Source organism: Oppia nitens, unplaced genomic scaffold, assembly GCF_028296485.1.
Source record: "Oppia nitens isolate AA-2021 unplaced genomic scaffold, nextdenovo-longstitch-racon4-pilon3 scaffold12_pilon_pilon_pilon, whole genome shotgun sequence".
NCBI lineage: Eukaryota > Metazoa > Arthropoda > Arachnida > Sarcoptiformes > Oppiidae > Oppia > Oppia nitens.
This window is the reverse complement of record NW_026533191.1, coordinates 1,872,105-1,890,369: the sequence shown is the minus strand read 5'-3', so window position 1 is coordinate 1,890,369 and position 18,265 is coordinate 1,872,105. Positions and strand designations below refer to the sequence as shown.

General features: G+C 28.9%; 1 protein-coding gene across 2 annotated transcripts; it reads left to right on the top strand.

Annotated features, from left to right (window-relative positions):
- Positions 1–238: 238 nt before the first annotated feature.
- Positions 239–16,966, top strand: LOC128957340 (uncharacterized). Of its 2 annotated transcripts, XM_054303092.1 has the most exons (38): positions 239–502; positions 1,214–1,326; positions 1,590–1,747; positions 1,930–2,058; positions 2,160–2,384; positions 2,484–3,328; positions 3,664–3,773; positions 3,924–4,090; positions 4,461–4,624; positions 4,703–4,824; positions 5,535–5,692; positions 5,774–6,024; positions 6,192–6,337; positions 6,660–6,823; positions 6,974–7,230; positions 7,508–7,629; positions 7,729–7,970; positions 8,235–8,378; positions 8,451–8,593; positions 8,747–8,856; positions 9,263–9,429; positions 9,527–10,512; positions 10,593–10,711; positions 10,801–10,997; positions 11,074–11,229; positions 11,602–11,779; positions 13,045–13,223; positions 13,340–13,650; positions 13,801–13,910; positions 13,988–14,163; positions 14,253–14,911; positions 15,034–15,131; positions 15,241–15,422; positions 15,743–15,966; positions 16,065–16,177; positions 16,299–16,415; positions 16,574–16,635; positions 16,776–16,966. In XM_054303092.1, the coding sequence occupies exons 1-38, from the start codon at positions 338–340 to the stop codon at positions 16,919–16,921; spliced, it is 8,115 nt and encodes a 2,704-aa protein (XP_054159067.1). In that variant the 5' UTR covers positions 239–337; the 3' UTR covers positions 16,922–16,966. The 2 variants fall into 2 exon arrangements, with proteins under 2 accessions (XP_054159067.1, XP_054159059.1); XM_054303084.1 differs by having other exon boundaries at positions 2,160–3,328.
- Positions 16,967–18,265: the final 1,299 nt, after the last annotated feature.

Genomic DNA, 18,265 nt, shown 5'->3' with positions numbered 1-18,265 from the left:
ATTTATTTTTAATCAATAATTTTAATTTTAATTTCAATGGCTTTTTAATAAAATATTAATATATAATAATAATATTAATAATTTTATTGAATGATGATATCATTATTTAATTTAATTAATTGATTTTTTCAATTAGTGATTTTGCAACATAAATGCGTGTTCAATAAAAAAAAATAAATTTTTATAACTATATATACATTTACATTAAAATAATTTTATTTAAAAAATAAAATATATACCATTTGGTCATAAAAATCTAAATTAATTATAAGCAATATGTCCACCATTGCGATGATAAATCATTAAATATATATATATATAAATATTACTTAAAATTATGTATATTAAATCTAACCAGGCAAATTGTTTATTATTTAAATTTAGTAGTAATCATTGTTTAAATTATTTAGTTTTGCTAGTATTATCACTAACTGTAATACAAGTGTCGTCAAAATGTAGACGCTTTGATCAACTGGCCATCGCACCTGTCGATTATAATAAGGTATATATATTAATATAAATATATATATGTATATATAAATATAATATATATTATAATATAGGATAGTTATACAATATATTATAATTATGTTAATTATTTTTGAAGACTATAATAATTTTCAAGATTTATTTAATTATTAATATTTCTATTTAGTTATAGATAGTTAACAACTAAAAAATTAGTTACTAATTTTATAAATGTAAATTTTATTAAGATATTAAATAATTTTATATAATGTTAGATTATTTTTGTTTGTTGTTAAAGTCTATAATATAATAATAATATCATAGATTAAGGAATATAAATAATAATTTATAAATTGTAAATTATAAATTAAATATTTTTATATGTGATTTTTTTTCTATACATTGTATTTTTTTTTTAATTTTTATATATTAATATAATACAGGTATTGAAGTATAATTTTTTTTTTAAAAAACTAATTAAATTGTAGTATTATAATGATAATAATAATTACAGTACAGTTGCTAAGCTATACTAACGTAATTAATAATACAGTTATATATATGAATATAATAGTAATAATTTTATAATACTTAATCAAAAAATATATATATATATATATAAATTTTTATATATACAGTATATATATTTAACAGTAACTTATAATTTTAAAAAAAAATAATTTTATAAATTATGATGTTTTTTAATTTATATTTTTTTAAAAAAAACTATCGTTACCTAAAACAGTTATCTGGATTATGGCATATCGATTATACTAGCGATCCAGTTGAAGACCCTACCGGTGCCCAAACTGTCATCGATAATAAAAATTCCAGCACTACTGTCCAAATTGAGACTAAGTATCTAATATATATACATATATATAAAAAAATAAAAATAATACTAAAATCTAAATTATTAATTTATTTTTATTACTAGAAAAAAAACAAAAATTATTCAAATAGTTAGATTTTTTAATATGCATATAACTAAATAGATAATTTTATTTTCAATTTTTTTTTGGTAGTTATGATACAACACATACAATAATTTTATTTTACTGTCTTAAAAAATTTGATTGTTGATTATTGTTAATTAATTGATTTATTGATTTATATTATAGTACATCGATATCATGTAAGTCGGCCACCATAACCAGTATCGGCACCAAACGGCAGATTATGAACTGCCCTAATAATATTGAATACACTTATTGGGTGATTGCAACCGATTATACTAACTATTTGCTAACCTACCAGTGCGATAAAAAACGATTTAAAGGTTAGTTTAATTAAATAATATATTAAACTATATTTAAAAACACAAACACACAATATATTTAGCATTTTTTTTATTAAATAGTATAAATAATATATATTATTGATAATAATTAAAAAAAAATATTATAAATATATTTGGGTAATGTATATATAATTATTTTTTTTATATTAATTTTCTATTAGAAATCTATCGTATATACAGTCGACAATCGGTAGACAATGCAAACTATGAAAAATTAGTTAAACTATTGTCAAAAAAATCGCCTGATATTAAACTATCACCAGTTAGTAGACGTCCGGAATTGAAAAACGGTAAATATATATATATATATAACAAATAAATAAAACAAAAAAATTGTTTTTTAATCAATTAATTAATTAATTACTGTATAATAATAATAATAATACTGTAGATAAGCAACTACTGCCCGGTGCTGGTACTACGGCTGCTATTACTACTACTACTACTACTACCTCTACTATTACTACAACTCCTACACCAACAACAACAACAACTACTGTAGCTAACAAACTGGTTGGTACTGAAAAACCACAACAACAACAACAACAACAATCCCAATATCAATCCCAATCCCAGTCCCAACAATCGTGGAGACAATCAATAAAACCGTATTCAGGTATGAAAATAAAACTACTGAAACCGATTCAGCCAATCAAATATATAACAATGAAACCGATTGTAATGGTAACCTATACAATCAAATCGTTAACCGTAGATACGGTTAAACCGTTTAATATAACGGTCAGTCCACTAAATGTAACAGCCAGTCCATTGAAGCTAATAATGCCACCGTTGCAACCCATGGAGTCGATGATTAATATGCCATCGTTTGAACAAAGTCAACCAAACCAACCAATGAAAATTGAACCATTCACTTTATCACCATGGAACTTTAAGCAAGCAACTACCGTAGATAGTTGTATTACAGACAAAACTACTGTTTCCATTACTACCACTCCTACTACTACTACTAACATTCCTACTACTAACATTCCTACTACTACTACTGCTGCTGCTACTACTACTACAGATGATATATATGATTCAGATGACAGTACCACAGATGCTAATTGTGGTATAGGTAGCACCACTACAACTACTACTACTACTACTCCTACTACTACTCCTACTACTACTACTACTCCTACTACCACTCCTACTACCACTCCTACTACTACTCCTACTACTACTACTACTACTACTACTACTACTACTACTCCTACTACCACTACTCCTACTACCACTCCTACTACTACTACTACTACTACTACTACTACTACTACTACTACTACTACTACTACTACTACTCCTATTCCTACTACTACTCCTACTACTACTACTACTCTTACTACTACAACACCAACTACTACAACACTTACTACTACTACTGAGGACAGTTGCATTACAGAGACTACTACTACTGAAGATAGTTGTATTACAGATACTACTACTGAAGATAGTTATCTAACTGAGACTACCACTACTGAGGATAGTTGTATTACAGACATACTAACAACGACTACTGAGGAACCTCTTAAACCATGTCTTAATTTGAATACAGTTGAGTAGATTTATGTTTTTAAAAAAAAAATTTTTTTCATTATTAACACATTCAACAACAAACAAACAAAAAACATGATTAACAAACTGCAACATTAATTTGAAATTTATAATTATTTTTATTAACAAATTAATTAATTAATGATTCAATTATTTTATGTATGATTTTTGTTTTAATTTTTTTTTAAATAGATATATTTTTATTTATTTATTTAAAAAAATTAATTTTTGTTTTGTTGTTGTTGGTGTTATAAACACATTATATAAATTACTAACAATTTTATATGTTATTTTTTTCACAATAATAATTAAACTTAACACAAAACATTACCTAGCTAATTGGCCATTGGTACCGGGTATATTCAACTGAGCCAAAAAATTGTATAACAATGGACGTCGACAAATATGATCCGGATAATGCTGACGATCTGAAATTTTGTATTGAGTAAATTAACAAGCAAAAATTATTTATTTATAATATAATAATTTTTTTTTTAAAAATATAAATTATTAATTAAGATAATTAATTGATTTATTTATTGGTTTGATTGATTGATTGTGTATTTTAATTTTTTTTTTATTTATTAATATACAGAGAAAAATTTAGAGAAATACAAAACGGTAGCATAAAATTAGATTTTTTCAGCGAAACCCAAACCGCTGTCCGTATAACCCAACCGTCCGGCGAGTCATATAAGGCGACCATTTTGTCTACTGATTATGTCAACTATTTTGTATTGCATTTAAAAATGGCAAATAAAGGTCAGTTAGATAATAACCATATACTGTATGTGTACCAGATAGTATATAATACTATATATCATGGTTAAACAAGGTTTTTAGATTTTAGGGGGGGGGATCTAGGGTAGGGCGTAGATTTATATTGCATCTTTAAACGGATTTTTTTTTTAAATCCAAAATCAAGGGGGGTTCAAGTGAAAAATTGACTTGACCCCACCCTACACCCATGCTTAACCCTAATATATATACATGTGATATATACTGTATATATATATATATATATATATATATATTTACGGCACATATTAAATGATATTTTTTTGTGTGTGAAATTTGATAATTTTTATTTATTTTATTTATTATTATTATTATTATTAACAATAATAATTAGATGAGATATCGGTTTATTCAACTAATATTACAACCAATGATAAACTGTTTGCCAAAGTAAAACAATCATTGAAATCATTTGATAACAATACCAGCATATCGTCAATACTTATGCCCAACAATCATACACATTGCGATTATACTGATTATCTACTAAAACAACAAGTAATTGTTTTTTTTTAATTTATGTATAAAAATTAAAGTTATTAATAATTTTTGTTTAATTATTATTATTATTATAAGTTATGTGGACATTGGTATCTGGTTTATGCCAGTGAACTAAAAAATTGTTTAGAAATGGATATCAATTGTCTGAATGATGAGGAACAGGATACTAATGTCGGATCCAATGGCACAACAATTGGGTAATTATCATATATTACAGTATTATGTATTTTGATATATAAAAACAAATTACAATATTATTAAAATAATCGATAGATCGATATAGGAAAGGGGGGGGTTAACTGACCAATATAAAATTTAAAAATAAAATAAAATTAGTTGTTAACTATTATTCTAATTTTTAAACATAAATTTTTATTTTTTTAAAAAAATAATTTTGTAAATTAAAAGGAATGTTGAGACAATTTTTTTTTTTAAATTCCCTAAGTTCCCGAAAATTTTTCATGAAAATAGGATGAAATTCCCAAAGGAAAATAAAGGAAAATGTTCCCCTCCCCCCCCCCCAAAAAAATCGCTTATTTTCAGCAAATTTCCAAAAAAAAAATATGGGGGTACTGGTGTGGAGGTAAAATTCTAGTCTTAAGGGGGTAAGCTAGCTTTACCCCCTCAGATCACAACCATGATATATATATATATATATATATAGACAGTAATATATGTATAAATAAAATGAAAATTAAATATCCTATAATAGTTATGTATTAAAAAACAAAATTAAAAATTTTACTTGATACTATGTTTTATTATATTACTAACTTTTTTAATATATTAGAATTTTTTTTCTAAAAAATATATTAGTATTAAAATTTTTTATTTTGTTTGTTTATTAATTGACTATTACTAATACTATTACTACTACATTTATCACTTATTTTGGGGCTACAATTAGACATAAGGGGGACAACCATCAAATTCAAATGGAACTGGATCTAAATGGGACATTCTATGCCAGTATCAACAATAGTCCATCACATATTGAACATATATTGGACACTGATTACGATAAATATGTTATTTTCAATCGTAAAGAAACTAAAGACAATAAAGGTATCCAACAATTGTTTGGTTTACTATTTTTTTTTTTTTTAAAAAGTTATTTATTTTTATATATATATATTTTTATATTAGAGACAATATGGGTGTATACGCGCACAAAACTACCATTCCCTGGACTGTTATATAAGGCTACCGAAGTTCTAAGCAATGCATCCATTTCCTATCAAATTGAGCCGATAAGTCAGGATAATTGTTCAGCATTATCATCATCGACACCATCACCAAAATTAACTACCGTTCCTGAAATATCATCAACGACACCGACACATATTACTACTACCACTGCAGTGTGCAAACAGCCAACACATACCGATTTCAATGAGGTATTAGTATTGTTTAAATATAATATAAATATTATATATTATGTGTTGAAACAAATAGCAATAGTTTTAACAAATAAGAAATTTTTTTTTAAAAATTATACAAATTTTTTTGATTATTTTTTTGTTGTTGATTTATTTATATAATTATTATTTATTTATTTTTTTAGATAAAAGGTTTCTGGTATAAAATATACGGATCAGATAAACAAGATTGTATTACTGCCAATATTACTGATTTTGATGATACACATCAACAACAACAACAACAACCACAACAACCAAATAAATTACAAGAATTTAAAATGACTAAAAAGTATTTATAAATAATAAATTTTTTTTCTTAATTATATATAAATATATTGATATATAGATATACTGATAATAATTTTTTTTAAAAAAGATAATTATATAATAGTTTTAGAAAAATCATAAATTAAAAAAATTTAAAAAATGATATTTTTTAGATAATTTTTTTTTTTAAATACTGTATTAATATATATTATAGTATAATATTTTTATTGCTATATTGTTTATCAATGTTGTTATACTGTAGTAGTTTATATAATGCTAATAATAATAATAATTATTATTATTATCTATTAATTTCTAATTATCTATCTGTCCTATCTAAATAGATTGGGCAACCAAGTGGTATGTACGGCCCGTTTGTCAATACAACCGGACGGCACTATATTGTCTACTAGTTTGAATACTAGTAAACAATACAAGTTTTATCTATTGTCTACCGATTTTACCGATCATCTCATACTGAATATTGTTAATCTAACCGATAATACATGTAATTATATACACAAAAAACAAACAAAAATTTGTTTTACAACAACATTTAACAATTGACCTAAACTTTTATCTACCCCCCTCCCCATTTACTCACCAACCTATCTACCTACCCATCCTAACCATCCACAAATCAATTACAATGTTACAGCAAAAGTTGCCATATATGCGCACAGTAGTAACCCGGATCCCGACATACTGGACATTGGCAAACACGCCCTGGTAGACAACAATATATCGTTGCCATTGCATCCTAATCAGCACATTGAATGCGATAGAGATCACACCACAACCACCACTACCACAACAACAACAACAACGATAGCGACAACACCAGCTTCTCCACCAGTTATAGCCAGGTGTCGCAATTATGAGGCCCATTCAATTAAAAATATCGACTTAAAATCGGTATGTTTTTTTTGTTATTGTTGTTTAATACATGGTATAAAATACCTATAATACACTCTATGTGTGTGTGTGTGTGTGTGTGTATGTGTGTATGTGTATGTATGTGTATGTATGTGTGTGTATGTATGTGTGTGTATGTATGTGTGTATGTATATGTGTGTATGTATGTGTGTGTATGTATGTGTGTGTGTATTATTGAAAAGTTTTATTATGTCTATATATATTTAATAATTTAATTTATATTTAATAATATATATATATATATATATATATATAGTTGGAGGGCACCTGGAATCAATTGTATGCCAGCAATATAAATGTCACCAATCAACAACAACAATGGTGCTTAAAAACTAAGTTTAACGTTGCTAACAATACTTTAATCAACTTTCAGGACTCGTATGTATTCAATATTATTATTATTATTATTTAGAAATTTTAATTTTTAAAAAAATTTATTTATTTATATATATAATGTAAATAATATTTATTTATTAGAAACAATTGCCAAAACAACAGTGAATTTGGTTCAATAAGCAAACCAACTAATGTTGGCAACAAATATCCGTCAAAATTTTTACGGACATTAAAGACAGGACAGTCGTCCGATTCGAGCAACTACTGGCTATTGGATACCGGTGCCGAATTTTGCAAACCACGGCGCAGCCATCTATTAGTCTACCAGTGCCACAAACCGGCCATCGATCCGATAGCTGGTTGCGATGCACCAGTGATTCGCGGTATAACTGACTGAACTAATTAACTAACCGACTAACTAACTAACTAACTGACTGACTAACTAACCGACTGACTAACTAACTAACTAACTGATTGACTGACTAACTATCCTACTATCTAACTAATTAACTGATTGACTGATTAACTAACCGACTGATTGATTGACTAACTATAATATCGGCCATAAGTTTTTAAAATAATATATATGTGTTTTTTAAATATAATAATTAATTTCCGTTTTTTTATTTTTGTTATTTAATTTATAGAAAATTATCAACTATTTTCCCAATCGCTTAGCATACCTGCGCCCGAAATGGATGCCATCCGTGAACTACTATCAGCAATAGCACCAAACGTTCAATTGGTACCCATAGACCAAACAAACTGTGTTTGCAATTCAACATTAAATGGTATGAAAAAATTAATTATTTTATATACAAATAATTAATAATTATAACTATTTTTTTGTTACTGTTATTTAGTTACCAGTTTAGCTACTAGTAGATCAAAATCGTCAAAAACTAATAAAACAGAAAAATTGCTTAAACTTGCCGGTCCTACCTGTGCTCTGGACAACCATAAACCGGACAATCATCTACGATTGACAGTTGCCGAAACAAATAATGTAAGTATAATTGTATTATTGTAATTATTTTAGTTTACAATTATCATAAATATATATACAATATTTTTTTTTAAAAAAAACATTTGAAAAAAATAATTAATGATTTTTATATAAAAATTATTTTTTAATTTTTAATTAAAATTTAAATTTTAGTTAAGCGGCAAATGGTATCGTGTTTACGCTACTAATGCTACCAATTGTTTGAATATGGAAATTGAAAATAATACATTGCCTATGGCTAAAAAACGATACGTTATTATCAGGTAGAGTTAATTAAAAAAAAAATTTTTTTGTTAAATATTTGTTTGTTTTTTTTGAATATTTTGAATTTTATTTGAATTTTATTTTGAATTGATATTTTTTAAGGATACTTATTATTAATTTATTATTAAGGACACTAACTATAAACTATACAGTAATAATAAAAACAAAACAAAAATATATACATTAGTAAATTAAATACATCTACATATACATCTAATGTATAATACAGTGTAAATTATATATACACTATGATACTGTGTGTGTGTGTGTGTAGCACCTATACCTACAGCACAGTCATTTATATATATATATATAACAAACTAATATATATTTTTAAAAATTAGTTAAAACTTTTTATACGAAAATTATATTAAATTATTAAACTGTATTTATGTATATCTATAGAAATGGCCCTAACGTTTTGGATACATATATTTATAAAAATAAAATGGACGGTTCAATGTCTGCCTACCGGGGTGCCAGCGATAAACTTTATGCAAAAGTATACATATTGGACACCGATTTTACTAACTATCTAATACTATTTAAATGGTTTACCCTCAACAATGACGGTTATTATTATTATTATTATTATTTTCTAATTATAATAAATTTAGTAATTAATTATATTTATTTCTAATTTTGATATACATTGTAAACAATTTATAGAGGGTGTCTATGTGTTTACCCGGAGCCCGAACGGTACCACTGATAACAATAAGCTAATGGAAAAAACAATGAAATTGATTGAAAGTTTGCCAATGAAATTGTCGCCATTGGTTGTCAATCACCAGACAAACTGTAGCGCCGGAGCCGTCGATGATGACAACCATGAGGGCGATGAGTGTAAAGATTTGCCGACACATCTCGACCATCAATCGTCTAGTTTTGCACCGATACCTACAGAATCTGTATCGGTAGCAATAACGGGCACTCAAACACCGATACCTACAGGACCGTTATCTACAGCACAGGCATCTACAGGACAGTCTCCTACAACACAGTCACCTACAGTACAGTCATCTACAGCACAGTCTCATACAGCACAGTCTTCTACAGCACAGTCACCTACAGGACAGTTACCTACAGGACAGTCATCTACTGAACTGTCACATACAGCACAATCTTCTACAACACACTCTCCTACAGCACAGTCATCTACAGAACTGTCTCATACAGCACAGTCTTCTACAGCACAGTCACCTACAGGACAGTTACCTACAGGACAGTCATCTACTGAACTGTCACATACAGCACAATCTTCTACAACACACTCTCCTACATCACAGTCATCTACAGAACTGTCTCATACAGCACAGTCTTCTACAGCACAGTCACCTACAGTACAGTCATCTACAGCACAGTCTTCTACAGCACAATCTTCTACTGCACAGTCATCTACAGCACAGTCATCTACAACACAGTCAAATACAGAACAGTCACCTACAATACAGTCATCTACAGTACAGTCAACTTCAGCAGAACCAGTAGCAATAACGGGTACACAAACATCGATATCAACAACACAGACACCAACAGTACCACCCTTAACATCAGCACTGATATCATCGACACCTGTATCCAATGCAAGCCAAACAAATAGTCATTGTCCTAATATTGATAATAATATTATGAAAACAGTTGACATGAAAAAGGTATTTTTATTTTTAAAAATATTAAATATAAATAAATAAATTATTTTTGAGTTTAACCAATGGTTATAATTATAAAATAGTTAGCCGGCAAATGGGAATACATGTATACATTGCAACCGATCGGCAGTGACTCAAACCTAGATATCCAGTTCAGACCCAAAAGGCCTAAATCGAAATATCCGTGGGTTTTACATATTAGGTATATATATATATATATATCCTAAACAAACCAACCGAAAAAAAATCTATTGCTATATATATATATTAATACTGACTATTGTCTCTCAGAGATGAGGAAAGTGGTCTCAATAAACAGGAATACCGTTTCGACAGGACTACCGGCTACCTGATTGGTAGTGTCAGCAACAAACTGGGCGATCAGGTTGTCGATGCCGAATACAAGCTGGCCGTTATGGACACCGATTATAGTTCACATTTGATTATCTATTCGTGTGTCGAGTCTGGCGGCTCCGGTACCAAAACTGGTTAGTCTAGATTTTTTTATTATCTAAATATATATATATATAATTATTTTTAAAAAACTAACTAATTGTACAACAGTTCGATTGGATGTATTGACGAAAAACTGTATCAAATCAAACATTGATATCAATAGTAAGATAGCTGGTGTTCAGCGGGTGCTAAATATGACAACCGATATATTGAGACCAACCGTGCGATATAATTGTCTACAAGAGTTATACGATAAACCAATTGGTAAGTATGGATGTGTGTGTGTGTGTGTGTGTGTGTATGTGTGTATGTATTTGAGTTTATGTATGTATGTGTATGTATTTGAGTGTGTGTGTATTTTAGTGTATGTATTTGAATGTATGTTTGTGTGTGTGTGTGTGCGTGTTTTAGTATATGTGTGTGTCTATGTATTTGAGTTTATGTATGTATGTGTGTGTATTGAGTGTGTGTGTGTGTGTGTGTGTTTTAGTGTATATATATATATATATATATATGTATGTATTTGAATGTATGTTTGTGTGTGTGTGTGTGTGTGTGTGTGTGTGTGTGTGTGTTTAAGTGTATGTGTGTGTGTTTTATTTAAATAATTAAAATATTTTTGTTGTTGTAAACTAGAAACTACTAATTTCACGGACAAGTGTCTGCACTTTTACAAACACGAGTTAGTCAATACAAATTTTAGACAACTGGCCGGCAAATGGGAACTACAGCTGAGCAACAATCCAAAATTTTGCTACTCATACATATCGACTGAGGCAAGTGCTGACAACCAGGAGCTGACCATTACATTTAAGTAAGTAAATTGAAGGCATAGTTACGTACAATACAAATGTGTTGGGAGTGGGGGGTACTGTATAATCTATGCTAACTATCCACACACACACACATACACCAGGGTTAAGTAAGGGGGGGGGGGGTAGGGGGGGTAAGGCCAAAATACCCCCCCCTAAGATCGAGAATTTGGGATTTTACCCCCCAGACTTTTTGACCAAATTGAAAAAATTGTCGCTTAAAAACGAGGAGAAATGACCCCCCCCCCCCCCCCGCCGAAGGCGCCGAAAATAAAATTTCGGCGCCGAAGGCGCCGAAATTTTTTTTAAGTTTTTAAAAATTTTAATTAAAACTATTTTAGTATGTGTTTTTGTTTTTAAAATTTATATAAATCTAATTATTGATTATAAATAAGTAAAAAAGTTAAAATAACGTTAAAACTCATCAAAAAACATAATTTTAATTAAAATATTAAACTAAAAAATTTAAAATTACATATTTGTTGAAAAGAATAATCATATTACATTATAAATAGAAGTTTGAGATAGTTTAAGAAGTTAATAAAACAATAAATACATATATTATAAAGTTTTTATTGATAATTTTTAAAATTTTATATAAGAATTTTGAAAATATTTTCAATTTTATAATTAATATAGATAAAACTTTAACGAAAATTGAGTTAAGTAATTAGTATTCAGTCAGTATTTGTATAAAAATAACATATACCTATAACTATAAACATTAAATATTATTTAAAAAATTAATTATTTTAAAATTTAAAAATTACTAAAATACTAAAAAAACTCATTAATACTTTTATCAACTATTTTAATCTAAAATACACAATTATTTTATTATTCGTTAAAATTTAAGTTTTTATTAATTTTTAAAATTTTTTTAAAAAATTATTTATTTTTTGTTAAAATTTAAGTTTTTATTAAGTTTTTTATTAATTTTTAATTTTTTTAATATTTTTGGAAATTTTACCTATTTTCCTGGGAATTTATACGGGAACTTATGGGAATTTTCCTTAATTTACATGGGAATATTCGGGAATTTAAGGGAATATTAGGGAATTTTCTCTGGACCCCCCCCCTTGATTTTGGATTTTTGAAAAAATTGCCGTTTAAAAATGCAATAAAAATCTTACCCCACCCAATACCCCCCCCCAAGATTTTTCGAGAATTTTGCAAATTTTACCCCGGTCTACCCCCCTAAAATCCAAAACCTTGCTTAACCCTGACATACACCTAACCTAACTATTCATAACCATATCATCACCAGTCCTGGACAGCCTATGACCTATACTATGCGACACATCAATGGCTCAAACTATAATAGCTATATAATTGGCAATAATAGCGGCACCATTATCGATGCCACCATTGCCACCGATTATGACCAGTACGCCATATTCTACCAGTGCCAACATGTCATGGAAGGGGGTATACCTAATAAACAAGGTAAACTATATATAATTTATATTCAACATTATTAATTAATTTTCAATTATTTATTTTTGAATGCTTGATTCCACCCAACCACCCTCTTACTCTTCCCCCTCCGCCCCAAAAAATAGAGCTATTATATATAATGTTACGACCAAACATATCGGCACAGTTGGCCGCCGATACCGACAACAAATTGTTGGCCAATATTTTTAGCCAAATACAGCCGCAAACCATTCAGAAATTGATGCCGTTGGTCAACAAATTGAGTCATTGTAGTAATAAACGATTGAAAAATATTGGCCAAACACAACTGGCCAGAGATCAGTCGGATAGATTGGCCCGAAACAACAATCGTACCGATCGTCAAGTGTTGAAATTTTTGAGCGACAATTGTCGCCAGTTTACCGAGGATGAGCTGAAAAATGTCGACCTAAATAAGGTATTGTCGGTTTCATTTTTGTTGTTGTTGTTGTTGTTGGTGGTGGTGGTGCTTATGCTACATAAGATACCTTACCATCTAAACTATAGTTCCTTTAACCTAATTATCTATATGTTGTTTAATATTTTTGATTTTATCTATATATATTAGATTTTTAAAAGTTGGAAATTAGACTACTCGACCCAAATGTTTGATAATATTCAATACGATAGGACAGTCGTACGCCGGGAAACGGATCAATCGTATAGTATTGATCTATAGTGAGTAGTATAATACTATACCTACAGTATTACTATATATTAAAATTGTTTCTATATATGTGTGTGTATTATTACAGTAACGGTGACAGATATATTAGTAGTAGAAACATATACTATGACCCGACTGGCCCTATATCGTGGTCCTATACGAATGGCCGTCGCTCGCGGGACGTACATCTCATTGCCGACGATGACTACCGAATGGTCTACAGTTGCTCCGAGTTTGAAGTCAACGGCACCCTTACAGCCAAAGGTATGCTACACTTACCCCACATTCCAGACTTTACTCTACCCTACCCTTACCTTCCGTTCATTACTTATATTATTTATACGTATATATAGAAAGACTAAGATTGTTGTCTCGTGAAAACAATACCAAATTGCATGACTGGTCCGCCTATACGGAGCTATTGGCCACACGATTGCCGACACTGGTATCCCTGCGTATTGCCGATTTGATTGGTAACATGAAACCGATGACGACATCGACATCCACATCGACTTCGTCTAAGACAACAACAACAACACCGACGCTAACAACCGCTAGTCAACAATCGCCGGTATCTGAATCATCAACAATACCATCGACAACAACGACAACAACAACAGATTCACAAGAGGATGAAGATGTAATGTTAACTGGAGTAACATCATCATCACCACCACTACCATCATCACCAACAACATCATCATCATCTACAACACCATTACAACAACAGTTTCAAGGGTCTACTACTACTACTGTAGCACAGTTACCTACAATCATAGGGTCGTCACCACCATCACCAGCAGCAGCATCATCATCAACAACAACAACAACAATAGCAACAACTGTATTATCATCGACGACTACAGGTGCTGATACTACTGCTGCTGCTGCTGCTGTTACTACAGTATCTGGTGAGGAACAGGCCATACAAGCCTTATCCGACAATTGTCTAGAGTTTGGCGAAAAAGATATCTCTAAGCCTGACTTTGAACAAATGGTCGGCACTTGGAAGGTATGTCCAGAAATTTTTATTAGATCTAGTATTTTATTGTTCATATGGATAATATTGTTAATATTAATAATAATAATAACTTATAAATACTATATATGTTTTCTAATTGAATGCACTGTTAGCTACGCTATACTAACAACTGGGTCGACAATATCGAAATCTGCGATACAGTAGAGATAGCCTACGATAAGGACAACCATTATGGCCAACTTAAGGCTATGTAAACAACAATTAATTAATTAATTATGACATAACCAAACAACCAAATTATTGTTTATTTTTGTTTAAACACATTTGTTTGTTTGTTTGTTTGGTGTGGGCACCGATAGGCAAAACTCAAAATTGGTAGCCGTAGGCATTGAACGAGCACTGGGCAACACTAGTATGAGCGAAAGGATTATGGATGGAGACAAACGATGCCTAAATAGTTTACTGTATGTCGACTATAAAAATATTAAAGCCATCTATTCGTGTTGCGAAAATTTCGACTACAATGGACTGGGCATTATAGGTACCGGTGCTGTGTGTGTATGTGTGTGTGTGTGTCGGGGGTCGATGATGTAGAGGGGGGACGGGGTGTTTTTTAATATTAGAATAAACTGATTGATGTCCAATAGATATTGATTGTAGTAATAGTATTATTTTTAGGGGGAGGGGGAGTTTTAAAATTATTAGTTGAAATTTAATAACAATTTTTTTTATTTGTAGATTAAAGTTAGATTTAGTTATATAATGTTAAATAGATTTATTAGTATTATTATATATACATAATACAATTGTTAGCACTAATACTAATTTCAAACTACCGTTCCTCTATTTTTTTATATATAGAAAATATCAATATTATGGTTAGGCCTAATTCAACGGCCGGTATCGATCTGAGCAAATTTCGCCAATTTTTGGCCGACAAATTCCGTGACGACACCAACGGTCCATCATTGCAGATACTGCTCGATCATATGCGACCAGTAAACCAGGTAGTCGACAGGTCTAACAACACTGTCAGCTGTCCCAATCTGGATGACTACGCCCAGCCTAATGTCGACTTTAGAAAAGTTAGTTTTTTTTCAACAACAAAAAAAATAAATTCCTTTAACTGTAACTTTTGTGTGACAACCCATCCATTGATTGTTTTTTTTTTTTTTTTGAATAGTTATCCGGACACTGGGATGCCGTCTACTCGTCCAATAGTCGCTGGGATAGAGACTGTATAACCACTGATGACGGCTATATAGAATCGGACGACACTATCGTACAGCAAAAACAGTAAGTGTTATGTCCTAACTGTTTATATAACATACATAAGCTATTAGATAATTACTTTATATATTTAATACTATTTTTTTGTCTCACTCTCTCTCTCTCTCCCATTTCCTTCATCCATAAGCACCGGTAATCAGACACATAAAGTAACGATCAAACACTCGAAAGTTAATCCCAACCGACAGGAGGTTATGGTTGATAATACATACTTTCATTCGTGGTTTTTGCTAACCGATTACAAGTAAACAAAACTATTATATACTTTAAATACATACCTGTAATAAACTAACTGTTCTCTCTCTCTCTCTCTCTCTCTCTCTCTCTCTCTCTCTCTCTCTCTCTGTTTTATCTAACGTTTCACTAATATATTGTTTATTTTTTTTAAAAATTGTTTGTTAGGACATACCGTTTACAGTATACCTGTTATGTAAAACTTTCCAAAGGAAAGAAACGTAAAATTGGTAATTAAATTCAAAAAAAATTAATTAATTATTTATTTTTGTATAAAATTTTTAATTTAGGAATAATGTAAAAAATATTTTAATATTTTTTGTTTATAAATAAATAATTTTTTTCTTAATTTTTAACTTTAATTTTGTAGATTTGTTACGTTTGTATACCCGTGGCATTGAAGCCGACAAATTGGACAAACAATTGGTGGTTAAGTTAAAGAAAATGTCGACACGTATTGGGAAGTCATTGGAAATGATAAATAGGACCCAATGTGCACCACTAAAGTCCACCTAATAATTAATGTTCCCGTAATTAATGTTCCCGTAAATAAAGCCCCCCCCCCCCCCATTAAATAATTTTTAATTTAAAAGGTTAATTTAATTTAACTTTAATAAAATGTATTAATTATTTTATTTTTTTAAACATTTCCAATATTGTTAATAAAAAAAAATAATATAAATAATATAATTTTTTAAACTATATTAGCGTTAATAAAGTACAGTACAGTTTATACTTACTGTATATAATAATACTAATAATAATAATAATAATAAATAAATAAAAAATAAAATTAAAAAATTTTATTACAATTTTTTAAAAATTAAATATCATAAAAATCTCTTTTTTTTTGTAAAAAAAAATAAAAATAAATTAAATATCTGTAGATTTATTTATACAATATTCATTAGATTTGATAGTAAAAAAATTGCATAATAAATCTGTATGTTTAGATTTTCTAAAATTTATCATAACATTATCATGAACCATTCGTCTAATTTCCCAATTGGACATGGTCCATTTAGCTAGATCATGTAGAATTTCATCTGATAATGGTCGATTCGAAAAATTCGATGACATCATTGATTTAAGCAAATAACGTAACTGGGCAATTTTATTATCTGGACATATTGGTGTCCTGTTTATTTATTTTTTATTTAATTAATTAAATAAAAAATTATATACAAGATAGTGCCAAAATTTTAAAGTTTAAATTTGAGTAATATGGTTAATACAGTTAACTTTAGGCTAAGCAAGGTAACTTTTGTATACAGTTACCTAATATTAGATAAGTTATATATAAAGTATCTTGGCTAAAGCATTACATAATATTACAGCAAATTTAAACTTTTAAATGGCATAAACTGTATAATTATATATATATATACAGTTTATGCCACATAAAAGTTTAAATTTGCTGCAATATTATGTAATGCTGTAGCCAAGGTACTTTATATAACTTACCTAAAATTAGGTAACTGTATACTAAGTTACCTTGCTTAGCGTAAAGTTAACTGTATACACTATATAACTTAAATTTAAACTTTTAATTGGCATTATCTTGTATATAATATTAACAAGATATAAAACAAAATAAATTAGTTGTAAAAACATACTTGTCCATTTTAAATAGTTCATAGTACATAATTGTGGCCAAACTGTAAATATCTGATTCAAGATAATAATGACCCGTAATGTATTCGTTAGCCATGATATTAGTAGTTAATTTATCAATGAAATTGTTTCGGATTTTAGTTATACCGAAATCGCTTAATTTACAAAATACATTATTATTATTATTATTATTATTACTATTAATATTATTGTTAACTACTGGTAATTGATTGTACAGAATATTCT

Excerpts from the sequence above, each read along its gene's own strand:
- LOC128957340 (XM_054303084.1), top strand. The coding sequence starts at position 338 with ATGTATATTAAATCTAACCAGGCAAATTGTTTATTATTTAAATTTAGT. Across the intron at positions 503-1,213 it reads CACCTGTCGATTATAATAAG|TTATCTGGATTATGGCATAT; the intron begins GTATATATATTA and ends TACCTAAAACAG. Across the intron at positions 7,971-8,234 it reads CGATGCACCAGTGATTCGCG|AAAATTATCAACTATTTTCC; the intron begins GTATAACTGACT and ends TTTAATTTATAG.